Below are 26,495 nucleotides of genomic sequence, written 5' to 3' on the forward strand. Positions count from 1 at the left end.
TGTAGCCATGAGCAACATTATTTAGGTTGAACCATGCATTTTTGAAAAAGCAGTGAAAGATCAAGTATGGAAAGATGCAATGGCCGAAAGAATATGAGTCCATCATACATAATGATGTATGTGAAATAGTTCCAAGACCCAAATGTAAGTCTGTTGTGACTTCTAAATGGTTGTATAAAATTAAACATGGTGTGGATGGTAGTATTGAAAAATATAAAGCTAGATCTGTGGCTAGAGGTTTCTCTCAAAAAGAGGGAATAGACTATGATGAGAGTTTTGCACTTGTTGCCCGATATACTACCATTCAATCTATTGTGGCTTTAGCTACTAGCTAGGGATGGAATTTTCACCAAATGGATGTGAAAATTGCTTTTCTACATGGCCTCATCAAGGAAGAAGTATTTGTGGAGCAACTACAAGGCTTTTAAGGACATGACCAGAAAACGCATGTGTGTAGACTGAAGAAAGTTCTCTATGGATTGAAGGAAGCCTTAGGAGATTGGTACGCTCACATTGATAGCTTCTTGATGAAGCTTAGTTTTACCAGAAGCAATGCTGATACAAATCTCTTCTTCAAAACGGTCCAAGTATTCCTTTGATTTTGGTATTATATGTTGACAACTTATTCTTGATAGGTGGAGAACCCCTTATCCTCTAGTGTAAGAGGGAGTTAGCGTCTGAGTTTGAAATGAAAGATCTTCATTTGATCCACTACTTTCTAGGCCTAGAGGTATGACAAACACTTGGTGTGATTTTATTTTCTCAAGGAAAATATGTTATCAAGTTATTGGAAAGATTTGGTATGACAAAATGTAAGTCCATGAATACACCATTGAAATGAATTTCAAGAAGTTATGTGCTGAAGTTGTGGATCTTGATTTGACAAATCCTTCTAAGTATCGACAATTTATTGGGGCACTGATGTTCTTAGTGAACACTAGACCAGACATATGTTTTTCAATCAATACTCTAAGCCAATATATGATTAAGCCATCACATGCACACTAGATTGCTACAAAGCATGTGCTAAGATAACTGCATGGGACCATCAATCTTGGATTGAGGTATATTGTCCGAGATGTGAGACTACATGGGTACTCTAACACTGATTGTGCTGGTAACTTTGTTGACAGAAAGAGCACATCTGGATGTTGCTTTAGCTTGGGATTTGCCATGATATCTTGGATGAGCAGAAAACAAAAGTCTGTAGCCCTTAGCACGACTGAAGTTGAGTACATTGCTGCTAGCATAGCTAGCTTTAAGGCAATATGGCTGAGGAAGCTCTTTGGAGTGCTGTTTGAGCATGTCCTAGGTACAATAGTAATTTACTGTGACAATAAGAGTGGGATTCAACTTTAGAAAATCTCGTGTTCCATGACAAGTCCAAGCACATTGAGATTAAATATCACTATATCCGGGATATGGTGCAGAGAGGAGCAGTGAAACTCCATCATATTGCAACTTATGATCAGATAGCTGACATACATCAACCCAAGACCCTAGGGGATTTTATCCCTTAACACATACTTTCCAAGCCTTTGTTGAAAGGGAAGTTCTTGGTATTCATAGAGCAACTTGGATTGACGGATGTGACCCTTCCTAGTGGGGGGGATCATGGATGATCGAGAACATTGAGCTATGCTCTTCTGTCTTGTTTGAGCTCAGAAGTTGGGAATGGAACCGTGGGAGTTCTTGGGGTTGAGGGAACTCTTGACTATAGGTTGTGCGCTATCCTTGTTATGTGTCGCCAAGTGGTAACCCCCCCTTCCATTAACTCTGAAACTTGCCAAGAGCATACCCCAATATGCATCCTGCCCACAAGCTGGGCTTGTTGGGATTGCCACCCATTTGGCCAATGGGTGTGGTAAAGCTTGGTTGTGCGCGATCCTTGTCATGTGTTGACAAGTGGTAATCCCCCCAAGCAAAGATGAGACTTGGTTGTGCACGATCCTTGTCATGTGTTGACAAGTGGTAATCCCCCCAAAGTCTGTGGATGCAGATGTTCTACCACTTGACTCTTATGGTGAAGCTTGGTTGTGCGTGATCCTTGTCATGTGTTGACAAGTGGTAATCCTCCCGCTGTGTCAAGGTGGGAAGATCAACCGATATAGGGTGATAGATGAATCTCCCCTATGATGATTCTTCTTCATTAGATTGAGACATCATTGTTCCAGAGCAGAGATGAACAAAGATGAGCAGAGAAAGCAAAGATCTTTGTTGCAAAAAGAGATTCCTCCCTAGCTGAGAGAAAGTTGTGAAAATTGGCAGTTCAGGAATGAGTTTCCACAAATAAAATCTCATTTCTGGCAATTCGGGAGTGACTTTCTAAAAATAGAAAGTCATTTCTAACATCTCAAGTATGACTTTCCAAAGATTGTATTTCACCTTGCATCGATTGGTAATCAAGTATAATTGAAGGAAAATCACTTAACTTATCATTAATCAATCCTAATAGTTCAATTCTGACTAAATCTTCAATACTATTAATATTATTATTATTATCCGTTATGATACTATGATATTATTATTAAAAGGAATTACAAATCACCTTACCTTCATCACCTCACACCTCTCTCCTTGATGACTCACATGGCACCATGTTATTCTCTCTTTCTCTCTCTTAATGGTACATTACACTCTCTTACGCACTCATTAAAGACATGGAATATTCCTCTTACACTCATTAAAGGCATGTCATAAAATATTCCTCTTACGCTCTCTTTAATGCATATGTTATACTCTCCTTAACTAAGGCATGCATACCTCTCTTAATGGCATACGTTACTAAGGCATGAATTCCTCTCTTAATGGCATAAGTTACTAAGGCACACGTACCTCTCCTCAATGGCATAAGTTACTAAGGCATGCATTTCTCTCCTTAATGGCATGAGTTACACTCCCCTAAATGGCATATGTTACTTTTCCTCGAGGCATGCATATTGCTCCTCCTTTATGACAAGAATTCGTTGCTCCTATATATGTGTCTCATGTTTTCTCACCTGACTACTACTACTTGTGCATTGTGAAAGAAGAATTCGAACTTGAGAGAGACAGTGGGAGAGACTTGAAGAAGATTGTGAGAGAGAGAGACTTGGATAGTAAGAGTAGAACTTGGTGAGCCAAGGTTGATTCCGTTGAAGAGAAGGTTGATTCAATGTTTGCATCTGTTGCTCCTACCAATGATCTTCATGCTACTGTTTGTTCAGATTTGGGTGAACTTACTCATTCTATTGATCTCTCATCATACTCTGTATCTCTGCTAAACAACTAATATCTAATAGAAGAGAAATTTGATTGGGTTTTCCCCTTGTGGGTTGGAGAGACTTGGAGAGTAATAGCAAAACTTGGTGAGCCAAGGTTGATTCAATTCTTTAGTGTTGATTTAGTTGAAGAGAAGGTTGATTCAATGTTTGTATCTGCTGCTCCTACTAGTGATCTTCATGCTACAGTTTGTTCAGATTTGGGTGAACTTACTCATTCTCTTGTTCTCTCAGCATACTTTGTATCTCTGCTGAACAATTGATATCTAATAGAAGAAGAATTTGGTTGGGCTTTCCCCTTGTGGGTTTTGCCCTGGTCATTGTACCTAAATTCTCTGTCTCATTTTGTTCTTGGCTATCTTCTATTGTGTACTTGGTTTATGTTCTATCTACAATTGCTTAACTAATATTGCCGCAGAAAGAAGTTTTTGGAATAAGTAATTGTTTTATTATAGAATATTCGAATTTCAATAGAACATGCATGGAGGTGCTACTGCACTACTACAATCTTTTGTAGTACGAGTGCTATCACAGGTGGTAAACACTTCTTTTGCAGAGAGGTGTTGGAGCACATATAGTTTCATCCACAATGTTAAAAGGAACAAACTAAATGTAGATCGGGCAGAGAGCTTGATTTATGTGCATTACAACTTGTGATTGTTGTCCCATTACTGTGAGGATGCAAAGAATAATAAAGACTGTTACCCACCATTTTGTGGGTGATATCCCTAGGAGAATTTTTTTCTGCAAGATGGTCCTCAGCTGACAGCCAACAACCCCTTGCAACCACCAACTAGCTCGTTGTGCCATTTCTCCACCACCTGAGCCAACCATGTGGTCCCTCACCCATTTGCTATGATCATATGTTTGAAGGTGGACCTCCTGAACCTAAAGGTATGCCTTGTCATGTGGTAATTCAATATTGTAGTTTGCTTATCATGGACATTTATGGCCATGGATTAATGGGGGGATTTAGCGGAAAGAGTGGGCTAGGTCTGTGCTCTTGTCCCCTAGACCTCTTTTGGATGTTAACTTTGGACCCTAGTCCAGTGGGATCTCTTTTATGGACCTTTGGGCTTTAGGGATGGTACTACATGGGAAACCCTGATTTTGGTTGCGTGGTCCCACTCCATCATCCACATATATTACTCCTCTTACACTCATTATAACACCATTCATCATTTCTCCCACTTGGTTCCACATTCCTCCATTGGGTCCACATAGGCTTAGCCTTTTCCATCCCCTTGCCCACACCTTTAGTCGAGCCTGGAATGATGCCCCAAAGGTTGATACAACTGATAAGAAAAGTAAAAGCATAGTTGGCCACATTCAACAGCAAGATGTACCACAAATTGCAAAAGATGGCCGGGGCAAACACGTTTAGCATGTGGGCAAAAGCCAATACATGAGCTCTACCCCATCATCATGGACATCACCATGGTTCCTACAGGCCCAATTGAGCTTCCTTTATCATTTAGGAACCCATGATTGTCCCAACTTCTGTTGGGCAATGAATCGCCCTACCTTAAAGGGGGTATCCACTGCTGCTATATCTCACACATCATGCTCTTACCCCTTCAGCCCCGAGTAGTCAATTAAAGAAAAATCGTAAAAGTAAAAAGGAATATAAAAAATGGTGGGAAAATCAAGGCTGGGGCACCTCATGTACCACGATTGCTCCTTCCTATACATTATATACCCAAGTGTGGGCTTCCCTTGTACCCCAACACGTGACCCAGGGCTGCCCCTTTCATTCCCTACTCCATTCATCTCTCCATCACATGCTACCACCCTTTTAAAGGATCTATCTTGGATATACTATCCCCTTTAGAAGTAGAAACCACCTAATAGGATACTTGGTTAGCCCCACTTGGAGCTTGGAGACATTAGCACATGGCAAAGCCCATTATGGAAGGGCATGCCATTATGAAGTCCCCACCTGTTGTGGATGGTTTGTAAGCTCCTTTACTCGATTTCCTTGATGACTTGTTATATTGGAAGGCTAGGGGATGCATTGGATCTTATGTAGGATTGCAGGTGGTCTCCATTTTGGATTTGGTCTCCCTATACAGAGTCCTAACACTCCAAAGGGCTACATTGGCACATGTAGGGTGTGTGTTGAGAGTCATGGGCCTCCACATCCCTAGACAACACTCCATGGATCCCCAGAGATGTTCAGAGATTGCTCGAGATTCACTTGTTGGACGAGGAAGATGCACCTGGTTCACCTTTGCCCAAACAACCCCACAGTTGTACCATGCACTTGGTAGATGACCCAGGACTTGTATGTTGATGTGGCATCACTTACACCATCATTTGAGCCCTTACAAATGATTTACAAGTATCTTCGACTTACTTGGAGACCCATGAGGTCACTTGTGTTCCCTCACAACCATTGGGAGCACCATAGGTTTATTATGTGGAGAACAAGGGGCCAACCCTGTGTCCATTGCTTTTGGAAGTCCTATTCATCATTATGGCACTTATGGACTTCATCAGGATTCTTAGAGAGCCCAACGATATGTATTATTGATCACTCGACGTCTTGAGAGGCTTGTTATTTTTTTTTATGAGCTAGTTTGGTGGCCTTGTCACCAAAAGTTAGTTATTTGCACATTATTTCTATTTTAGGGGCTAATGTAGGCTCAAATAGCTAAATTGAACTCCTTAGAGGTGTATAAATACAAATGATGATTGTTCATTTCTCATTGTCACTTGGTTAGGACTTGTATCTCTCTTGAGATTTTCGCTATTCCTTGGTGGACGAAATTTTGGAGCATGGATGAATTTTGATGTATGGATTGTATTTTCTTATCTTGGAGCTTCTTGATTGGCAAGTTTATTGGTGGTTGGATCTATTCTCTTATATGAAAGCACCAATTTAATGCTATTTATTCCTTTACTTTGTCACATACATTGATAATGAGATTTTCACTATGCTAGGGCTAGTTGTTGCATGCATTTACTGTGAAATTGTGGAATTATGTTTCTATATAGCATATCTCTATGTATGGGCCATGTATATTGAACGAATTCTCCTAGGGATAATTCTATGGTTGAATTTATGTTGATAATCCACTTCACCTTGCAAAACGAAGTATAAAAGCTTTTAAAGTCACTCTCCTTTGCCTCCTTGACCTAGAAACGAAGTCTATCTTCATATTCTTCTTGACTCCAATCTCCCCAAAGGATTAGGCATTGGTCTACCATAAGGTGATCACTTAAAGAACCATTTTTCTTCACCTCTCCCTTATTATAGGTGTAGCCACATTAGGGCTCCTAGGGCATCATTTTCCTAACAAACCACCCATAGAAAAACTTTGATCTCTTGGCCTCAATTGCATTGGTGCCTCTCCTAGGCCTCCCTCAAATTTGAGGAAATTCTGACGGTAGGGTTGTGAGATATCCCAAGCCCTAACCTCGAGATTTGTTTTGCCCTATGTTTCCCTATGCTAGCTCCTCATAGGGATCATTTTGCACCTTCAGCTGAAAATCAATTCTTTGACCCCTTTCTCCTCCTAATTTAGGTCAAGTCTATCATTAGTTGCTAAAATCCTTCCTCTTGACCTAATCTGGGTCCACTGGGTCCTGTGTGGTCCGATACCTTTGAAAATTCAACTCTTCAAAAACCACTTTGGAAACCAAGTTCAACAAGGATTTTAGGGTTTTAGAAGCTCCTTTAAAATTCACACTCCTCAAACCTAGCACTTAAATCCTCATCCCCTTCTCTTAGAAAGCCTTGTACCTTGCTTAAAAGGCAAGCAAGTCCCATTCTTGAGCCTCCCCTAGGAAAGGGTCCCCGAGATCATCTCACACCCATTTTAGCTGATCTATCCCTCATAAGTGATTCTCTATATCAAGTCTCCTCCCATTGGTGAAAGTCCATAAATAGTAAAGTCCATAAATAGTAGGAAGCTTTAACTGTGGTGATAGTAGGTTTTAGCTTCATTGTCGCTCTTAACCTAGCAAGTGCCCCTCTAGGACCCCTTGCTAGTTTGAGCGGTAACATTTTGGCGCCGTTGCTGAAGACACGAAACGTGTGTTTTGTTCCCTATGCGATATATTGACATATCGTTATTGGCGACTCCTTTGGAAGAACGAAGCCCTAGTTTTTCATTAAGCTTTAAAGTTAATTTTTGTAGGGTGAAGCGAGCATCGATCAAGGCACTTTAGTTCACCCTGGCGACTCCATTTCAATCCTAATATGCAAGATCATAGAAAATGGACAATAGTAAAAGAGAGATTAATCTTGGTTCTACATTTGCAAAACTCACTGACCAAGACATTCAAGAACTGCAAAAGAATGGGGACAAATATGCAAAATCTTATCAAAATATATTGGAAGGTATGGATATGGAACTCATGCTCGGGTTTTATAGATCACAACAAGTGCAATTCGACATAATGAGAAATTTCTATGAGGGGGATCCTAGTTAACTCTTTGACCTTGCTCGCCTAACCTATGCTTCGAATATTCTGACTGACCTAATCAATGATAAATGTTATAGTCGACCGCAAAGTCCCACAACGAGTAATCATTTGGATGACATTGAAAGCTCAAGTGTGAGTGAGGATGATGAGAAAATGTCAGTTATAGAATTGAAAGAGAATGACAATGAGGAGAGGAACATCTCCTATGATGATGAAGAGTTGGATCCTCTAAGCCTCCAAATCACGCAAGAAAGAATGGATGAATATAGTAGGTCATGCAGGGGGTTAGTAAGGGAATGTAATTCTAATGAAGTATTCTTTCGTTTGCACGAAGAAGAGGTGAAGCTTCATAAGATGAAATGTGAATATAAAGAAAACCCCACTAATGCTCTCCTCCTAGAAGCATATTACCAAAATCATGTAACAAATACCTTAGCAGTTGTTCTTCAAGAGAAGAGGGAAGAAGAGACGTCCCGCTTGTCAACCAACCAAGATGAAGATACCCTTGAGGATCTGTCCGATGAGCAAAAAGTTGAGTCCTTGTTGCGTCTGCATGATGAAAGGGATGATTTTGAAAACATGTGTATTGGGGATGATGAGGCTATGGAAAGTAAAGTTGAGGTTGACCTTACCTTTCTTAAGGATATTACTCCCAATGAATCTCCTTTTGAGAACCTTTAGGAAGGTGATCTCCTTGAAAGATGACATTAGAGATTATTTCTGCATTGGAAAGGAGAAATGGGAAATTGTTGGGCCTCAATTTGGTTGTGCTCCCATTTATGATACCGACAAAGAGGATGAGGCCAAGAGTAGTTTTCCCTTTCTCCCAGGCATTACTTGCGATGACATATCCATCGATACTCCTGGGAAGGAGAATTATTGTTTTCCCTCACATGAAGAAAATAATTGATTCTCCTTTTAAGGAGAACCCAACTTTTGATGCTTATAATAAGGAAATCAATAAGATTCCTACCTTCCTTCCTTATGATTTCGGGAGTTTATTCAAATCACTTGAGCCTCTAGAGTTGGGTTTTCAGGATCTCATTGAAACTTACCTTCCCCTTTGGCCTTTTCTATTGTTCATCATCTTGAGTCTTCATCGAGTGTTTCCCTCACCCCTTGTCATATCATCTCAAGTGACTATGAGCCCTTCCCCCTTATGAGTATAGTGTCAAAGGAAGAGCCCCTCATTGATTATACTTTACCTCCTTGGACACACCCTTAGGGTTTTGATCACTCCATGACCTCCCCTCTCTGATGTGACCATCACATTGAGCAACATATTTGTTGCACTCCTTTCCCTCACCCTTCGTTCCCTTCTCATCACAACGGCGTGACATCTTCAAAGCACAATATTATAGGCAATGATTGTGATAAAAGGTTCTTAAGGATAATTATTCATTCCACCATTGTGTACTTAAAGGGAAGGTTCCACATTTCTAGATTGACTCGTGTTTCTTCTCTTAGGGATTCCTCTTACCTCATATGGAAACTATATTTTCCCACCTCCTGCCCGCAACATCCTCCATGTGTTTGGCCTTGCATTTGCTTTGGGATTTGTTGCATGGTTAATCATGTAGGCACGCTTATTTGTATTGATTTGATGATATGTTGGATGCACTGGCTTTATGATTACGCTTAATATTAGCTTCGTCATACGCATGATAGGGTAGGATGCATTGAATGCTCATTTTGCATTAAAACTAATGTCATATGATATTTCTCATGATAGATTAGTTGCATCTAGACTTAAAAATTGCATCTAGACTTAAAAATTGTTGGGAAAAACACCGAGGGGGGGGGTTAATCAATATTTAAACTTTCAACAATAATTTTTCTTTTTCAAATTGTATAGGCGATTTTACAGAGACCAAACAACATATGTCCGTGACTATAATGAATGAAACCATGATATAGATAATAAACTTGTAAAACAACTAATTCATTGTTTGTTGAACTTAAATCAGAGTGTGATGCATTTACTAAGCAGTAAACAAATGCAGTAAGAACATAATAAATCAACACACATAAGCAACACACATGAACACCAAGATTTTTCAGGTGGAAACCCAATGTGGGAAAAAACCACCGTTGCGGTTGTCTCAGTCTTTAATATTCTTATTATTAAAAGTGTTTACAAGTTTTGTACTGGTGCAGACTCTTTCCAGTATGCAGGCATCTACCTGCTGAAGGCTACAACCTTCACTCGTTTTCTAGCTTCTACTAGAAGGGAGCTCGAACCCCCTAGTTCTTGTATTGGTTGATATAATTACTAGTGCGTAGGCGCCAACCTATAAAAGGCTACCACCTTCACTCATTCTCTAGGGACCACGATTCATAAATTTTTAGACTGGATACTCCTGGTACACATCAACAACATTGAAACTCAAAATCAATCACAACTGCATCACCTATTACTGAAACCAATGTTGCACGAAGCGGGAGCGAAGCGGAAGCGCGAAGCGCGGAAGCGTCATTTTCCAAAAATCTAGGGAGCGAAGCGTCCGCGGAAGCGTCTGCTATATATATATATATTTTTATATATTTTTTTGCATTTATACTCAAAACAAACATCCCAAATACCAAATTAATTGTAGAAGACATGAAAACATGCATATTTTTGCATAAATCAAGATAGATATGGCATCCATGATTCCATTGTAGTTACTAGTATGTACAACAATCATCTATATTCTAGCTATTACAAACATACATCAAATTTTTAAGCATATTATAAAACATAAAACATTTAAGCATATTATAAAACATAAAACATAGAGCATATTATGATTTATCTAGCAAGTGAGCAACTGTCAACATTTGTCATGTCCAAAATTCAAATAATAATGTTTACAAAATATGTCACTTGGTCACCGCCAAGCCAAAAAGGTTCAAAATTCAAATTCACAAGTCTACAAGTCTAATGAGTAATCTATAGACTATGACAAAAAGAAGTAGATTGTGAATATATCTACTAATCTCTCCTCCTTCCACCACGAATAGAACGTGATGGCGTGCCTCCACGTGGTGGCAATGAAGAAAATGGTCCCTGTGTAAGTCGTGGCACTGGAACTGATGAAGAAGAACCCCCTGCTGTTGGTGTTGAACCATGGAACCTAGGACCAGATGGGGGTGGGGGTGGTGGCATATCAACACGGTCATCATCATCCTAGAATCGCTCAAAAAATTCATGCAAAAAAAAAAAACACTAGTTAACAAAAAAATTAAAAACATGAATTAGAGAAATGCTTTATAAGGGAAAATTGGAAAATTCATACCACAATGGACATACCTGGATAAGAGCATCCTCTAATTGCTCTAGTTGCAACACTCCATCCTCCAAATTGGGCTCCTCTGGATGCTTGTCCCAAGTCAACAAGTCTTTATTAGACTTTGCATCTTCACAGTAATGGGACAACAATCGCAAGTTGTAATGAACATAAACCAAGCTCTCTGCCCGGTCTAAACTCAACCTGTTCCTTTTAACACTGTGGATGAAAGAATAAGAGCTCCAACACCTCTCTGCAGAAGAAGTGTTTACCACCTGTGATAGCACCCGCAATGCCAAACTCTGTAGAAGTGGAGTAGGCCCTCCATGCATGTTCCACCACTCAAGAGCAGAAAAATGCTCTCGATCTTCAATTGAATGCATGCTCCCAAATGGACCAGTGTTGAGCGTATAGTTGCTCACCTGTCTCCGTACCAATGCAGCCTCCTCATTATCAGGGATTAATCTACTCAATGCAGCCATATATTTTTCGTGAACCTCTTTATCTTGGTGTGGTTTTTTCCTGCTTCCCCCCCCAGGTGCTGGTTTTGAAAGCCATGATGGATGATAGTACCTAGGTGTCAAAACATATGCTAATGCATGCAATGGAACATTTAGCATATCCCATCGCTTTTCCACCTCTTCACGAATATAATTGTACAAGGTGGTATCTCTAGGCTCAACAATGTCTTTAATCTGCCCCAACATGCTATCCATTTGCTCATACACCTCCCCAATTACTGGTCGATCTGAATCTGCAAACTTGATCATGTAATAAATTGGTTTGGTGAATTGCAAAACATATTTAACCTGTGACCAAAAGTAAGTGTCAAGAACAGTGTCCTTGACTACATTAGCAGTAGCACCATCTGTACACTGGTTAATTTCATCCCATGTTTCAGCACACACCAGATTAGTTAAAGCTTGTCTCACCTTCACTAGCCGCCTAAAGGTGAGGTAATAACTAGCAAATCTTGTCTTTGCAATTTTAAGCAATTGCAACTTGGAGTAAGTGCCATAGAAGTAGTTTACCCTTGTATGCCCTGTGATGAATTTAATGAGCTGCTTCCTTTCCTGTAAACCTCAGCAATCCACCCACATTCTTTGTGTTTCACAATATCATGCATCAAAAGGTTCAATGTGTGAACCAGGCACCCAGACCAAAAGATGTGTGGATGAGTACGCTCAATAATTTTTCCTGCTGCCTTACAATTTGCTGCATTATCTGTGATCACTTGAACCACATTATTCGGACCAACATCTTTGATTGATTTCAATAGGAGATCTGCAATGTTTTGTGCAGTTGCACTGATGGAGGAGGAGTCATGACATGCAATAAATACTGCACCCTTAGAAGAAACACCAAGAACATTTATCAAATGTTGGTTTCTAATATTTGTCCACCCATCTGATACAATGGATACCCCATAATCCACCCACTCATGTGTAAAACGTGTCAAAGCTCTTTGAACCTTAGCTTTTTCTCTTTCTAATAACACTGTTCTAGCTTTCTCATAGTTGGGGGCCTTGTATCCTTTTGGGGCTTCATTGATGGCCTTTACCATGTCATGCCAATAGGGAGAGCGAAGCACATTGAATGGTACACCGCAAGCACAAAGAAAACGGACTACCTTTCCATCCACATCATCCCTCCCAGAAACATTAAGGAAATCCCCTATTGTTTTTCTACCTCCAGAGGTTGCAGAAGTACCATGAGGAGATGGGCAACTACCAAATTTAGAGTTTGCACTTGATTCTGAATGAGTTTTTTGTTTCTTGTTTTTTTGTTGTGCAGCCATCTCTATTTTGATGTATTTTTGTCTTTGTTCACTTGAAATTTTTGGGCAAATGGCTACCCCCACAGAACCCTTTTTTTCATCACTCTCTAGCACCCCACAAAGATGCCTCCTCAGACGGGTATATGAACCCGTATATGGTTTTCCTCCATGACAATCATGAGGGCACATCCATTTGTAAGATCCACCACCCTTTCCCCCTTCAAGTTTGGTCACATAGTTCCACAAGGGATTTGATGTACCTTTCCCATCTTGTGCTTCAGTGTCCTCTTCAAGTTCATCCCCTTCCTCTTCAAACCCTTCCTCCTCATCATACATTGGGTCACTACTATTAGGACCAAGTTCATCCCCTTCCTCTTCCCCTCTATTCCTCACCCTTGCCATCATTAAAACCAAGAGTGGAATGATACATAGAAGCCAAAAGAACACCATCTTGGAATATGGATATAGGTGGTGGACAACCTGTAAATAAAGGAGCAAGTAGAAACAATGGGAAAGAGTAGGAGAGGGAGGAGAAAATACAATTTTTTTTTCAAAAAAACAAGGGAGTTTGGGGTTTGAACTTACCTCTTTAGCTCTTGTAGATGAAGTCCTCCAAGCTCTTGCTCCAAGCTCCTCCTCCTTCTCCTAGCTCCTCCTTCTTCACTCCTCCAAGCTCTCCTCTCTTCTCCTCTCCTTTCCTCTCTTCTCTTCTCCTCTCCTCTCTTCTCTTCTCCAACTCTCATAAACTCAAAGTGAGAAAATGAGAAGAGAATGGGGGCTTTATTCTTTTCTAAAGTCACCCTAGACTCACCCTAAACTCACCTAACCCACCCCCTCATGCTAGTTAAGTTACATGTTAAAACAAATTTAAAAAAAATAAAATAAAAATCCGCTGCCGCGGGGTTGCGTCCGGGTGCGCCTGGGTGGCGTGCGGGTGGCGTGCGGTTCCGGGCAGGAAGCGTGGCGCCACCCCGTGCCCGAACCGCCCTCCGATCCGCGGTTCCGGGCGGCCGCAACCCAAAATGCCAGGAATCGTTTTTTTTTTGCGGATCCGCGCCACCTCCAAATCCGATCCGCGCTTCCAACTTGGATTCCGGGACGCTTCGCTCCGATCCGCGGTTCCGGGTTTGGATCCGGCGGGGGGGGGGGGCGATTCCTGCAACCCTGACTGAAACCCATCAAATCTGAAGCAAAACACAATCAATCTGAACAGTCAGATCACTGTCACCAGAACACAGAGCTGAACCCAGAACATTGCATCAACAACCAGAACCAACTGCAACCTCAAAAATCATATGTCAGAATGTATACGCTACTTCAATGAGGACAACCTGCATGTATACGCCACTTTCTGTAACTCAACCTGCATATACCTCTAAAGATACTGAATCATAAAACTTCTGAACCAAAAATTGTAATAACCAAAGAAATTCTAAAGATCTACTGTCAAATTACAAAGTTCTTAACAGATAGCAGCAAAAAATCATCCTTCTTACTCAATCAATTAGTCAGCCAGACTCAATCTCCTTATACAATTAGTTTAACTTTAGATCTAATGAAGACATCATTGACAAACAACAGTAAAACAATAACACTGATCAGATAGATCAGTCATTTCTGAACAACAAGCCCTTCCTCTGCATACGCTACTTGGAAGTGCTGAATCCACGTGTATACACGTCTTCACCAAGGCGAACCTGTGTATAGATCTGCAAATAATGACTTATAACTTCGCAGCTTTTCAAGACTTCAGATATACCCAGATCATAGCATTTAAATGATAAAACATGCGTTAGCACTCAGATCTAGCCTATCCATTATTAGATCATACAATGATAAGTCATTTCAGGTCTCATGATCCTGATCCAACATTGTATCCAAGGGTGCACAAGATGTTTCAAATCTATCTCATAACCATAACTCTTACAACAAAATATACTTAAGATAAAATTATTCATGAAAAACCCTTTCACTTGCACACTTAGCCCTTTGATCTTCTCCTCCTTATATACTTAGAGCCTTTGTCAATACCATGGACCAAAACAACACTTAGAACCTATTGTATTCTTAAACGAGATCAAGTAATCGTTATTCCGCTCAATATTGTGGGCTAATACCATGGTATGGACCCTTGGTATTCTTTAATCTTGATTTTCCATCCCATACGCACTTTTCCTTCTATGAAATTACGTGCATACGTACACACACCTTTTATTCTATGTACTCGTGTGTAGACGCGACTTGGACTAGGTTAAACAACGTATACAACTTAAAACATTCTCTTTCCTCAATTTCTTGATTCTGATCTATAATACTTTGTCCCATCATCCTGTTCTTCTGTGCCATTACTTTGTTACCTCTGAATTGACATGTTACAATGTGAGTTGTCATCACTTTATCATTTAGGAACTGACCTGTGGATACATCTGGTTATCATATATGTGGGTTGCCATCAAGGACAACACATGTACCATAATGCCAACAAAAACTGCATTTAAAAGATTACTTCTATGAGTCGATTTTATGGGTCTAATCCAAGCATGTGCGATCATGAGACGCCGCGAAAGCATGCTGCCTCGTGTTTTTCATCTATTATATGTGCAGGTAACGGGTCTACAGTAACCAAGAGATTGCTAGATTTCTTGTGACCTCTTGTTCGAGTAGCTTTGTCCACTTTTCCGAGAGATCACGTCCCAGTGGGAGCCAAATGTTACCCCCCATTTTGTGGGTGATATCCCTAGGAGATTTTTTTTCTCCAAGATGGTTCTCAACCGGCAGCCAACAGTGCTTTGCAGCCATCAACTAGATCGATGTGCCATTTCTCCGCCACCTGAGCCAACCATGTGGTCCCTCACCCACCTGTTATGATCGTATGTTTGAAGGTGGGCCTCCGAACCTAAAGGTATGCCTTGTCATGTGGTAAGTGAGTATTGCAGTTTGCTTATCATGGACACTTCTGGGCATGGATTAATGGGGGGATTCTGCGAAAAGAGTGGGTTAGGTCTGTGCGCTTGTCCCCTAGACCCCTTTTGGATGTTAACCTTGGACCCTAGTTCCGTGGGATCTCTTTTACTGTCCTTAAAGCTTTAGGGATGGTACTACATGGGAAACCTTGATTTTGGTTGCGTGGTTCCGCTCTCTCATCCACATATATTACTCCCCTTACACTCATTATAACCCCATTCATCATTTCTTCCACTTGGGTCCACATTCCTCCACTAGGTCCACAGGATTAGCCTTCCCCCTCCCCTTGCCCACACCTTGGGTCGGGCCTGGAATGATGCCTCGGAGGTTGATTCAGCTGAAAAGAAAAGTAAAAGCATAATTGGCCACATTCAACAGGAAGATGTACCATAAAATGCAAAAGATGGCGAAGACAAACACATTTTGCACATGGGGAAAAAGCCAATACATGAGCTTTACCCCATCATCATGGCCATCACTCTGGTTCCTACAGGCCCTAGATGAGCCTCCTTTATCATTTAGGAACCCATGATTGTCCCAACCCCCGATGGGCAATGAACCGCCCTACCTTAAAGGGGGCAACCACTGCTACTATATCTCACACATCATGCTCTTACCCCTTGAGCTCCGAGCAGTCAATTAAAGAAAAATCGTAAAAGAAAAAAGGCATATAAAGAACGGTGGAACTATCAAGGCCAGGTTACCTTATGTAGCATGATTGCGCCTTCCTATACATTATATACCCAAGTGTGGGCTTCCATTAGCTACCCTTGTACCCCAGGATGTGACCCAGGGTTGCCCCTTTCATTCCCTACTTCATTCATCTCTCCATCACATGACACCACCCTTTTAAAAGATCTACCTTGGACATACTATCCCCTTTAGAAGTAGAAACCACCTAATAGGGTACTTGGTTAACCCCACTTGGAGCTTGGAGACATTAGCACATGCCGAAGCCTATTATGGAAGGGAATGCCATTATGAAGTCCCCACTTGTTTTCTATGGTTTGTAAGTTCCTTTACTTGATTTCCTCGATGACTTGTTGTATTAGAAGGCTAGGGGACGCATTGGATTTTATGTAGGATTGTAGGTGGTCTCTGTCTTGATTTGGTCTCCCTATACGGGGTCCTAATCCTCCAGAGGGCTACATTGGCACATGTAGTGTGTGTTGAGAGCCATAAGCCTCCACAGCAGTAGACAACACTCCATGGATCCCCAAAAATGTTCAAAGATTGCTCGAGATTCACCTATTGGACAAAGAAGATGCACTTGGTTCACCTTTGCCCAGACAGTCCCATAGTTGTACCATGCACTTGGCAGATGACCTAGGACTTGTATGCCGATGTGGCATCACTTAAACCATCATCTGAGCTCTTACAAATGATCTACAAGCATCTTCGACTTACTTGGAGACCCATGAGGTCACTTGTGTGCCCTCACACCCATTGGGAGCACCATAGGTTTATTATGTGGAGAATAAGGGGCCAACCCCTTGTCGATTACTTTTGGAAGCCCTATTCATCATTATGGCACTTATGGACTTCATCAAGCTTCTTAGAGAGCCCAACGATATGTATTATTGATCATTCAACCACTTGAGAGGCTTGTCACCAAAAGTTAGTTATTTGCACATTATTTCTATTTTAGGGGCTAATGTAGGCTCAAATAGCTAAATCGAAGTCCTTGGAGGTATATAAATACAAATGATGAGAGTTCATTTCTCATCATCACTTGGTTAGGACTCTTATCTCTCTTGAGATTTTTGCTATTCCTTCTTGGTGGATGAAATATTGGAGCATGGATGAATTTTGATGTATGGATTGTATTTTCTTATCTTGGAGCTTCTTGATTGATAAGTTTATTGGTGGTTGGATATATTCTCTTACATGAAAGTACAAATTTAATTTAATTTATTCTTTTACTTTGTCACATACATTGATAATGAGATTTTCGCTATACTAGGGCTAGTTGTTGCATGCATTTACTACGAAATTGTGGAATTATGTTTCTATATAGTATATCTCTATTTATGGGCCATGTATGTTGAACGAATTCTCCTGGGGATAATTCTATAGTTGAATTTATCTTGATAACATCACTCTCCTTTTCCTTAATGACAAGTGAAGTTGATCTGAGAGCCTCCTTGACCTAGAAACGAAGTCTATATTCATATTCTTCTTGACTCCAATCTCCCTAAAGGATTAGGCACTAGTTGACCATAAGGTGATCACATAAAGCAACATTTTTCTTCACCTCTCTTTTATTCTAGGTCTAGCCACATTAGGGATCCTAGGGCATCATTTTCCCGACAAACCACCCATAGAAAAACGTCGATCTCTTGGCCTCAATTGTGCTGGTGTCTCTCTTAGGCCTCCTCGAAATTTGAGGAAATTCTGACAGTGGGTTTGTTAGATATCCCAAGCCCAAGCCTGGAGATTGGTTTTTGCCGTAAGTTTCCCTAGGCTAGCTCCTCATAGGGATCATTTTGCACCTTTGACTGAAATCAATTCTTTGATCCCTTTCTCCTCCTTGTTTAGGTCAAGTCTCTCATTGGTTGCTAAACTGCTTCCTCTTGACCTAACCTAGGTCCACTTGGTCCTGTGTGGTCCCATACCTTTGAAAAGTCTACTCTTCAAATACCACTTGGGAAACCTAGTTCAACAAGGATTTTAGGGTTTTGGAAGCTCCTTTACAATTCACACTCCTCAAACCTAGCCCTTAAATCCTCATCCCCTTCTCCTAGAAAGCCTTGTACCTTGCTTAAAAGGCAAGCAAGCCCCATTCTTGAGCCTCCCCTAAGAAAGGGTCCCTAAGATCACTTCACACCTATTTTAGCTGATCTATCCTTCATAAGTGATTCTCTATATATCGGGTCTCCTCCCATTGGTGAAAGTTCGTAAAGAGTAGGAAGCTTTCGCTGTGGTGAGATTTGGCCTTAGCTTCATTGTTGCTCTTAACCTAGCAAGTGCCCCTCTAGGACCCTCTGCTAGTTTGAGCGGTAACAAAGACCGTAAGCTTTGTGACAAAAATGCAGAGGAGGCCAATTTGGAGGCTGGAGTGTTGCAATTAGAGAAATTGAAGGATACTCTTATCCTGGATGATGTTGATCGATCTGAGACGACACCTCCATCCAGTCCCATGGTCCCTAGGTTCCATTCTTCAACATCAATCGTTGGGGCTTCATCTTCAGGCTCAACAATTCCACATCTTCCATGACCACTATCTTCTTTATTGCCACCACATGGAGGTTCACGTAGTGGTCGTGATGTAAGGTGGAGAGATTAGTAGATATATTAATAGTTCACTACTTTTGTCGTAGATTAAACTCTAGAGTGTTAATATTGTGAATATGAAATTTTTTGTCTTACTCTTCCTAGTTTAGTGTGTAGATGGTGGTGGCCAAGTGGCCTATTTTGTAAACATTATTATTTGAATTTTGGTCATGACTCATGTTGATAGTTTCTCACTTGCTAGATAAGTTATTTGAATGTTTTATGATTTTATCTTCTAAATGTCTACTTTCTATTATATGCTTAAAATTTTGGTACTTTCTACCTTCTATTATCTATGATATGCTTAAAAATTTGATGTATGTTTGTAATTGCTAGAATCTAGATGGTTGATGCTCGAATAATTAATCATTGATGTACAATGGATGCCATATCTATCTTGATTTATGTACAAATATGCATGTTTTCATATCTTCCACAACAAATTTGGTATTTTGGATGTTTTTTTAATATAAATGGATATATATATATATATATATATATATAGAGAGAGAGAGAGAGAGAGAGAGAGAGAGAGAGAGATGCTTCCGAAACGCTTTGGTTCTGCGATTTTTGAAAAATGACGCTTCTGACGCTGCGCTTCCATAAAACATCCCCGCTTTGTGCAACATTGGTTGATGGTATATACTATACACCATTGTGTGCACTGCTTCAACTCAAAATTCATTTCCAAGAGACTCAGTTTTTAACGCGCTTTGAGCCATTTCTACAATAGTCCTGTTTTTTTTCAGCAACTCCATTTTGTTGAGGAGAGTATGAATTTGTAAGAAATGTAAGACTAACCATGGAGCAACACATAAAGTCCCCCTGCTTTGCCCTCCTTATGATCTGTAGAACATACTCTCCTTTCCAATTATTCATTTTCAATCATAATTTAAAACACTAGCTTAGCTTCCTAAAGGGAGAGCACATCTGACTAACATGTATGATGTCCCCATGGTGTATGTTACATTGGCATGCCTATCATCCTGCAATGCTCTCTGAGCATTCCTCGTTGAGGGTTGTAACTTCATGGGATATTGATCTCAAATCTTTTTTCATGAGCCACAAAAGAGTTGTGGATAGAGATCTTCTTGGCTTGGGGGCCTTCAAATGTGCAATGAGCCTTTGAAATGGAAATGGATGCATTTGAAGGAGAGTTAGATGGATATGCTTGTTGAGAAGCTAAAGGATTTTGTGAATGAGCTTCAACATTGTTTGTTTTAGTAGTCTCTATGACTATAGAAACTTGCTAATTTGGACCACAAACCGCCATAGTAGAGACCTCTTGAATTTGATCAATATTCTTATCCTCTTTTGATTGTAATTGACCATACACACTACCTATGCTCCACCCACTTGGAACCAATTTTTTGCTTCCTCTTGGTGCCTAAGCTGCACTTTGTTTTGACCCCCAGTTTTTTTGGCCTCCTTTTCTTTTGAACTTGCCAACTCCAAGAGTTAGTTTTCTTAAGGGGTGTAGCATTTTGAGTTTCATTAGAAGCAGAACACTAAAGGCTTATGGTTTGTTTAAATGACAACCTTTAATAAAATGCATAAGTGAGAAGCAAGAAACACCAACAGTCTGGGAGGTTGAGATACAACACCTTTCAATATGGGTTGTACCATTGAACAACAAGCTTAAATTGGACAAAAGTGTGAACCTCATTTCTCCTACAACCAATCAACCAAAAGGCTGCACTATTTTCTCCATGTGTGCTTGGAATGGTTATGGACACAAGGAAACTCTATCCTCAGTGAATATCTATGTTGAGGCATGTACTTAGGGAAGAAGGATTCATACTAAGTTTGTACGCAAGAAAAGGCACCAATAGTCATCCATACTCTGTTCCAAAACTCTGCTTGAGCTGCCTCCTATTTTGTCTAACAATACACAGACAAACCCCTTGCTCTTGTCCAAGAGGATTCTGCCTTCTAGCCTCAGGGATCCCAGTGTTCAACATACCATTTATAGAAGTCTCGCTGTAAAGGCACTTGTCTTAGAAAGTGGAGGATGATGACTTTCTTCTTTAATTGATTGACAACAATGTTTGTTTGCTTCATCAGATGAAATTTCAGTGTCAAACTATCCCAGCTATAGAGGAGGGTTTGACTACAATAATGCCTCAGAGAGGATTTTGAAGGATAATAGCATCCATCTAACCCCTAGTTTTGTTAATGACTATAAGTGATGTTAACCATCTTAGGACTCTGAGGGATGCTGATAAGGGGACTCACTATGAAGCCTGCTATGTTTGATGATCAATTACTTGAAATAGAAGAGTTTATTTTTCTAAGCCACTTCCTACTATTTGTAATACCCTAACTGAGGAATTCTTAAGCATACAGTAATTGGGTTTAAAATTTTAAATTTTTGCAGAAGAATACCTGGAAATTGTTTTTGCTGTTGAGATCAATCTGGGTTGTTGCCGCTCCAAATTCACTCCTGTTACCAAAAGACCAAATCCTCCCTGCCAAATTGGGCAAAATCTCAGTACCGAACTCCAAAATACTTCCAATTTGAAGTAATTTGGCCCCCATGCCCAAAAGCTTCAAGGACAATTAACGCTGCTCTAACTGTAGTTCTTCAGTGTAAATTATTCCTTCCTGCACTGCGTTCTCCAGGCCAACCTCTCCTTCGAAGGCAACCTCCCTTTTCTTATATAGGACCCTCATTTGTTTCAGGGTGGTGATTTTTCTGTTCCCCAATTCCTCCAGTGAAGGGTTAAGTGATAAGCTTTGGTTTACGGCTGAACAAACATCCACCACCTGTGTTTAGGGTTGACAGCGTTCTATTTTAAACTCTTATAATATTTATAGACCATATACGTTATGTGCCTTATATTGCTTTATATATGTTCTATGGTTTTGGTAAAGTTTGCATAGGGTCATGCTATGTTTTATTATTTTTTATTAATAATTATTTCTTTTAATTTTATTTAATATAAAATTTCATTAATTTAATAATATCAATAATTAATACAATATTTAGTTAACATAACTAATAATATTATACTTACCCTTTTATTTTATAAAATACTCGAAATTTACTTAAAGTTGTATGGTTCTGACACTCAGACCACAGGCTCATTGCCTTTTGTTATCTTTTAGTCAACATGGCGTTCAATGCACACTGCACAGTAACTGTCTAAGTTCGATTATGTATTTTAAATATAGAATCTAGATTCTATATTTAAAATACATAATCGAACTTAGACAGTTACTGTGCAGTGTGCATTGATTGCCATGTTGACTATGTGCTGTTTCCTTGCCGTATTGTATCTGGATTTTTTGAAAATCTGCCATATCCGTTTCAAACCCCGTATCTGTATCCGTTCCTGTATCTGTTTCAGTGCAACTTTGCTGTTGTTGCCACTGCTATGTCAATCCTCTTATTGCTGTTCCAAACACCTCATGGCCAGGGTAACTTTGAAAATCATTGCTACTAACTCTGCACCAAAGACAGCGTATTGGCTGTAATTGTTGATCCCTTATGGAGAGACCATTACAACTGCTTTCTTTGCCTCAACTCAAGCCAGCAATACTTTATCATTAACTAGTAGGTTGGCAGCTTCGAGGTCAATATGGTATTCCCCAGATGCAGAGAATGGTGTTAATTGCTTCACTCTGCATAAGACATTAGCAATCTGGTGGTCATCAATGATTGAGGTGTTTGCTGCAGCTTTTCGAATTCAAGTTTTCATTATTATTTTTAGAAGGTCAACATGATGAGCTAGCAGATTGTTGGAAAATGCCAACATACCTGATAGATGAAGATGATAATGACTTCTGGGGATTTGATGAATCAGAAACTGATAATTGCTACTACAAAGGGAGCCACTAAATAGAAAAACCTCCTTAGAACACCTGCAATTTTAGCTTGTTTCCTAACTAACGAGAAATTGCTGATCTAACATTGAAGCTTGTATCTAACTCATTAAAGATATAGAATGCTGCTTGCATAGCTATTTGTTTGGGAGGTCAGGAATTACCTTACAAGATTATCTGAGTCCATTTAGAGACACAGAATGTGGTATAAGTTGGTAACTTCTTCCTCTCTCGTAAATATACTATTGACACAAGGAGCAGCACTACTTCAATATATCAGTGATTGTGTGTATATCATGTTTGTCTTCCAAATTGATTATCCCATGGCATACAACTCTCTAGAAAACTGGGTTGAAATTTAGTTATTGAGAGCATTCTCTTCTTATTGATATGTAAGTGCCTAATTCATTTCAGTACCTAAGCATTAGGCTTCCTTTTCCTGCTGGAGTATTCTCATAATTCAGAGAAGGCAAAGATTCTCATATATCCATTGCCTTGCCCTCCATCAAGGCAGCCATTAAGGATAGCATTCTTGTGGATGAGAATGTACATTCTGACGTTTGACATTTAATGGAATACAAAACCCAACTGTTAATTCATTTGATTAATGGGAAAAAACGTGTTGATATGTTACTAATGAAGAGGTTCCTCTGAGTTGATGCCAAGCAGATTTGTTGTGATTCCACTTTTCAGTGTGGTGTATGTGAAGTAGTTGGCCTGGAAATAGAGCCACTACAAGCAAGACCAGTCTTTCATGCCCACTGGAGAATAGTGGCAAGAGGAATTGCACCCAGAACTGCATAAGGCTGCTACCAAACACTGCAGGCTTGGAGCCAGTCAACATGCCATCCTCACATGCCTGCTGAAGGATAGTGAACAGAGAGGTTTTTAGTTGTCTGTTTCTATACAGGACCCAGGTTACACCCGGGGATAGGCCATTCTGAAGATGTAAATCTCTGTAGAAGACCGAATTAGTGATCAAAGGTTACTTCTGCATAGTATCCGTGTCAGTGAGGCAAGTAGGCTATAGGTCCCTTGTTTATGGATCAGTGTTAGAACCCCATTTAACTTTAGATTTTCATATTAAAACAGTTATTAATTGTTAGCTTTAAAACTGTTGTTGGGAATTGTTACCAACTGTTAGTAACGATTATAGGAATTTATGGATTCACAATTGTTGTCTGGATGTATTAGCAGATTTCAAGTTGGTTTTGTTAATGGTTATCTACCTAGGATAAAAATGGTACTAGACTCAGTATTTTGGTGTTGTGGGAAAATGCCAACAATGGCTTCATTTTCAGCCACTCAGAGTGATGATAATTGGAAATTAGCAAATTGCATTATTAGTGGAGGAAGCTATAAGAAATTCCTTGGAAGAGATAAAAGATACATAGAAGAAATGAATCAATTAATATATTTTTTGATTGTGGCAAAGAATAAAAGGGAATCGAGAGATGAGAGCAATGGTGGAGAAGAATGTCATCGGGATCTCAAGATTGGAGAAGAGAGGCTAGTTGTCATGACTGCTACCTACAACTGAAATTGTTAAGAAGCACGAATCAGAACTTCAGATTTTCAGTATAGATCAGGGATGTAGACATTGCATACCAGAATTTCAGAAAAATCTGGTGATTAATTGTAGATCTGAAAAATACAAAATCTGAAAGTCAAAACCAGCAAATTAGAAATCTGTAGCAGCAATCAGATAACTTCTCATCAACACTGAAAGAATAATTAGTGACTAGTTTGCTGAAGTGGCCTCCATGTCCTTTTATAGAATAAGAGAAGAGTCCATGCATGCAAAAATGTCCAAGAATAGAATGGTACAACTCCATAGGTAACACTCCCCATATGTGCCAAGAGTTGGTAGACACATCCCATCACATGCCAAATATACCACCCTACATGGTGGCCAGATGCCCACACACACCAAACGGGCTCCTGTATGTACCTTCCCGAGTAATGCACCCCACAAGTGCTGAGGATAGATAAGACTTATGCCAACACACACGAATCACACACCAAAATTTACATGGCAATTTACAAGATTACCTAGAAGTTATATAATTACTTATTTTATGTTGAAATTTCCATGCATCCTAGGTCTGATCTATGACTTAGCCAAGCACATAATTACATTAGGTATGCTCAACCAAAAGCACTTTGCACAGCGGAGTTTAACAACAAACAGATCAACAATATTACACAAGATTTATGGCCCAAATCACATTCATTATTTGTTCATTAATAAGAAAACCTTAGGGTTCTTGTATTAGGGATCATGGCCCTTTACAAACCCTGATACATATTACAATGCTAGTATAAACAGTCTGTCCTTCGACTGAAACCCCAGGGCTGAGGCCTAGTCCATCAGGTCCTTGTCTGCTCATAAATAAAATACAATCAGCAGAATATGAAACTCACATGGGCTTGCTCTTTAGCCCATGGTACATTAGTATCCTTGCTGTCCTTGCTATAGCTCCTGTCCTTTGCAACTACAGACTTCTTTTGTCGACAGACTTCAGCCAATCTTGGCTGCCCACCTGGCAGCCCTAGGCACAACCTCCAACAGCAACTCCCTGCCTGGTGCAGCTCCTTTAGCACTGGGCCCACTGCTGTTCAAGCCCCTGATCAGTCCTCTTAAGTCACCTGAAGCCTTCCTGGACAGCCTTCTTCACTTTGGTCTGCCTGTCCTTGATTCTTGAGGCCCTAACCAGCCTCCTCTTGGACGTGGTCTGCCTCAGCAATCTCTTTCCTGACTGTGGCCAACCTGTTCTTGATTCCTGAGGCCCTAACCAGCCTCCTCAACAGGTCATGAAGCGCTATTTCAGCCCTGTTCACACTCTGATCTGCCTTATTCCCTCTGCATCCCTTCTTCTACAGCTGCGGCCAGCTTGCGGCCCTTGGCATTCTTCCTGAAGTCCTGGACCTTCTACCTGCGAACCTAACTGCGGCCTAACTCGGCCCTCTTCCTGGCAGTAGTTCAACTCGGCTTCTATAAAACAAACACATCCTTGAACAGAGCTCCAAACTTGGCTTCCTTCTCTAGGATGCAGCCTTTTCTAGGGAAGATCTTCTCGTAAATTTAGTCCATCACAGTTGTGCAATTAGCCTCTCCTTTGACCTTCTATTTATACTTTTCCAAGGGGTGTGAAACCCCAAGGGTCATGTCCTATGTTGCAGGAAACGTGGTATAGAGGCCCGTTTCTGTACGGAAACGGGTACGAAACGCAGAAACGCGTTTGGTACGGCCGTGAAACGCGTTTCCGGCCGTACTACCACGTTTCCCGAAATGGAAACGTGGCCAGTACGGCCGGAAACGCGTTTCAGGGCCGTACAACCCACGTTTCCTCATTAACTTGTGTTTGTTTTAATTTTTTTTTTTTTTTTTAATTTACTTTTAGGGTATGTTAGTGACTTCTTGTTGTTTCTAGATGCGTGTCTAAAGTTATAAAAGTGAATTTTTGCCCTAGTGTTGATATGCAGTTCATCAGGGAGTTTGAGGGATATGTAGTTCATGGTAAAAGTAAAAGTGATATTCTCTTTTATTTTTCATTTTCATCCTTCTACTTAAATTTTTAACATTACCATGAAATGAATCAGGATGTTTGAGAGTGGTTTCGCCCTCATTGGATTTCATATGGAGAAAGTAGAATTTTAGAACTCACTCAAAATCCAGCAAACTTATTTGTTTTT

At 40.2% G+C, this 26,495-nt stretch overlaps 2 protein-coding genes across 3 annotated transcripts in view; one reads left to right on the forward strand and one right to left on the reverse strand.

The window, feature by feature from the left end:
* BIN4 (double-stranded DNA binding protein) overlaps nt 1-26,495 on the forward strand; it is a 320,378-nt gene that overhangs the window by 73,937 nt on the left and 219,946 nt on the right. The gene's annotated exons all lie outside the window — the stretch shown is intronic.
* Nucleotides 10,188-21,512, reverse strand: LOC149179016 (uncharacterized). Its single transcript, XM_089423882.1, has 3 exons — nt 21,360-21,512; nt 10,984-12,033; nt 10,188-10,860 (listed from the first exon to the last, which is right to left on the reverse strand). Exons 1-3 carry the CDS (start codon nt 21,510-21,512, stop codon nt 10,666-10,668), a joined length of 1,398 nt encoding a protein of 465 aa, XP_089280008.1. The 3' UTR covers nt 10,188-10,665.

This window comes from Pinus tabuliformis, chromosome 4_1 (assembly GCF_031772625.1).
Source record: "Pinus tabuliformis cultivar Carrire ecotype Pingquan chromosome 4_1, CPIR1, whole genome shotgun sequence".
Lineage (NCBI taxonomy): Eukaryota > Viridiplantae > Streptophyta > Pinopsida > Pinales > Pinaceae > Pinus > Pinus tabuliformis.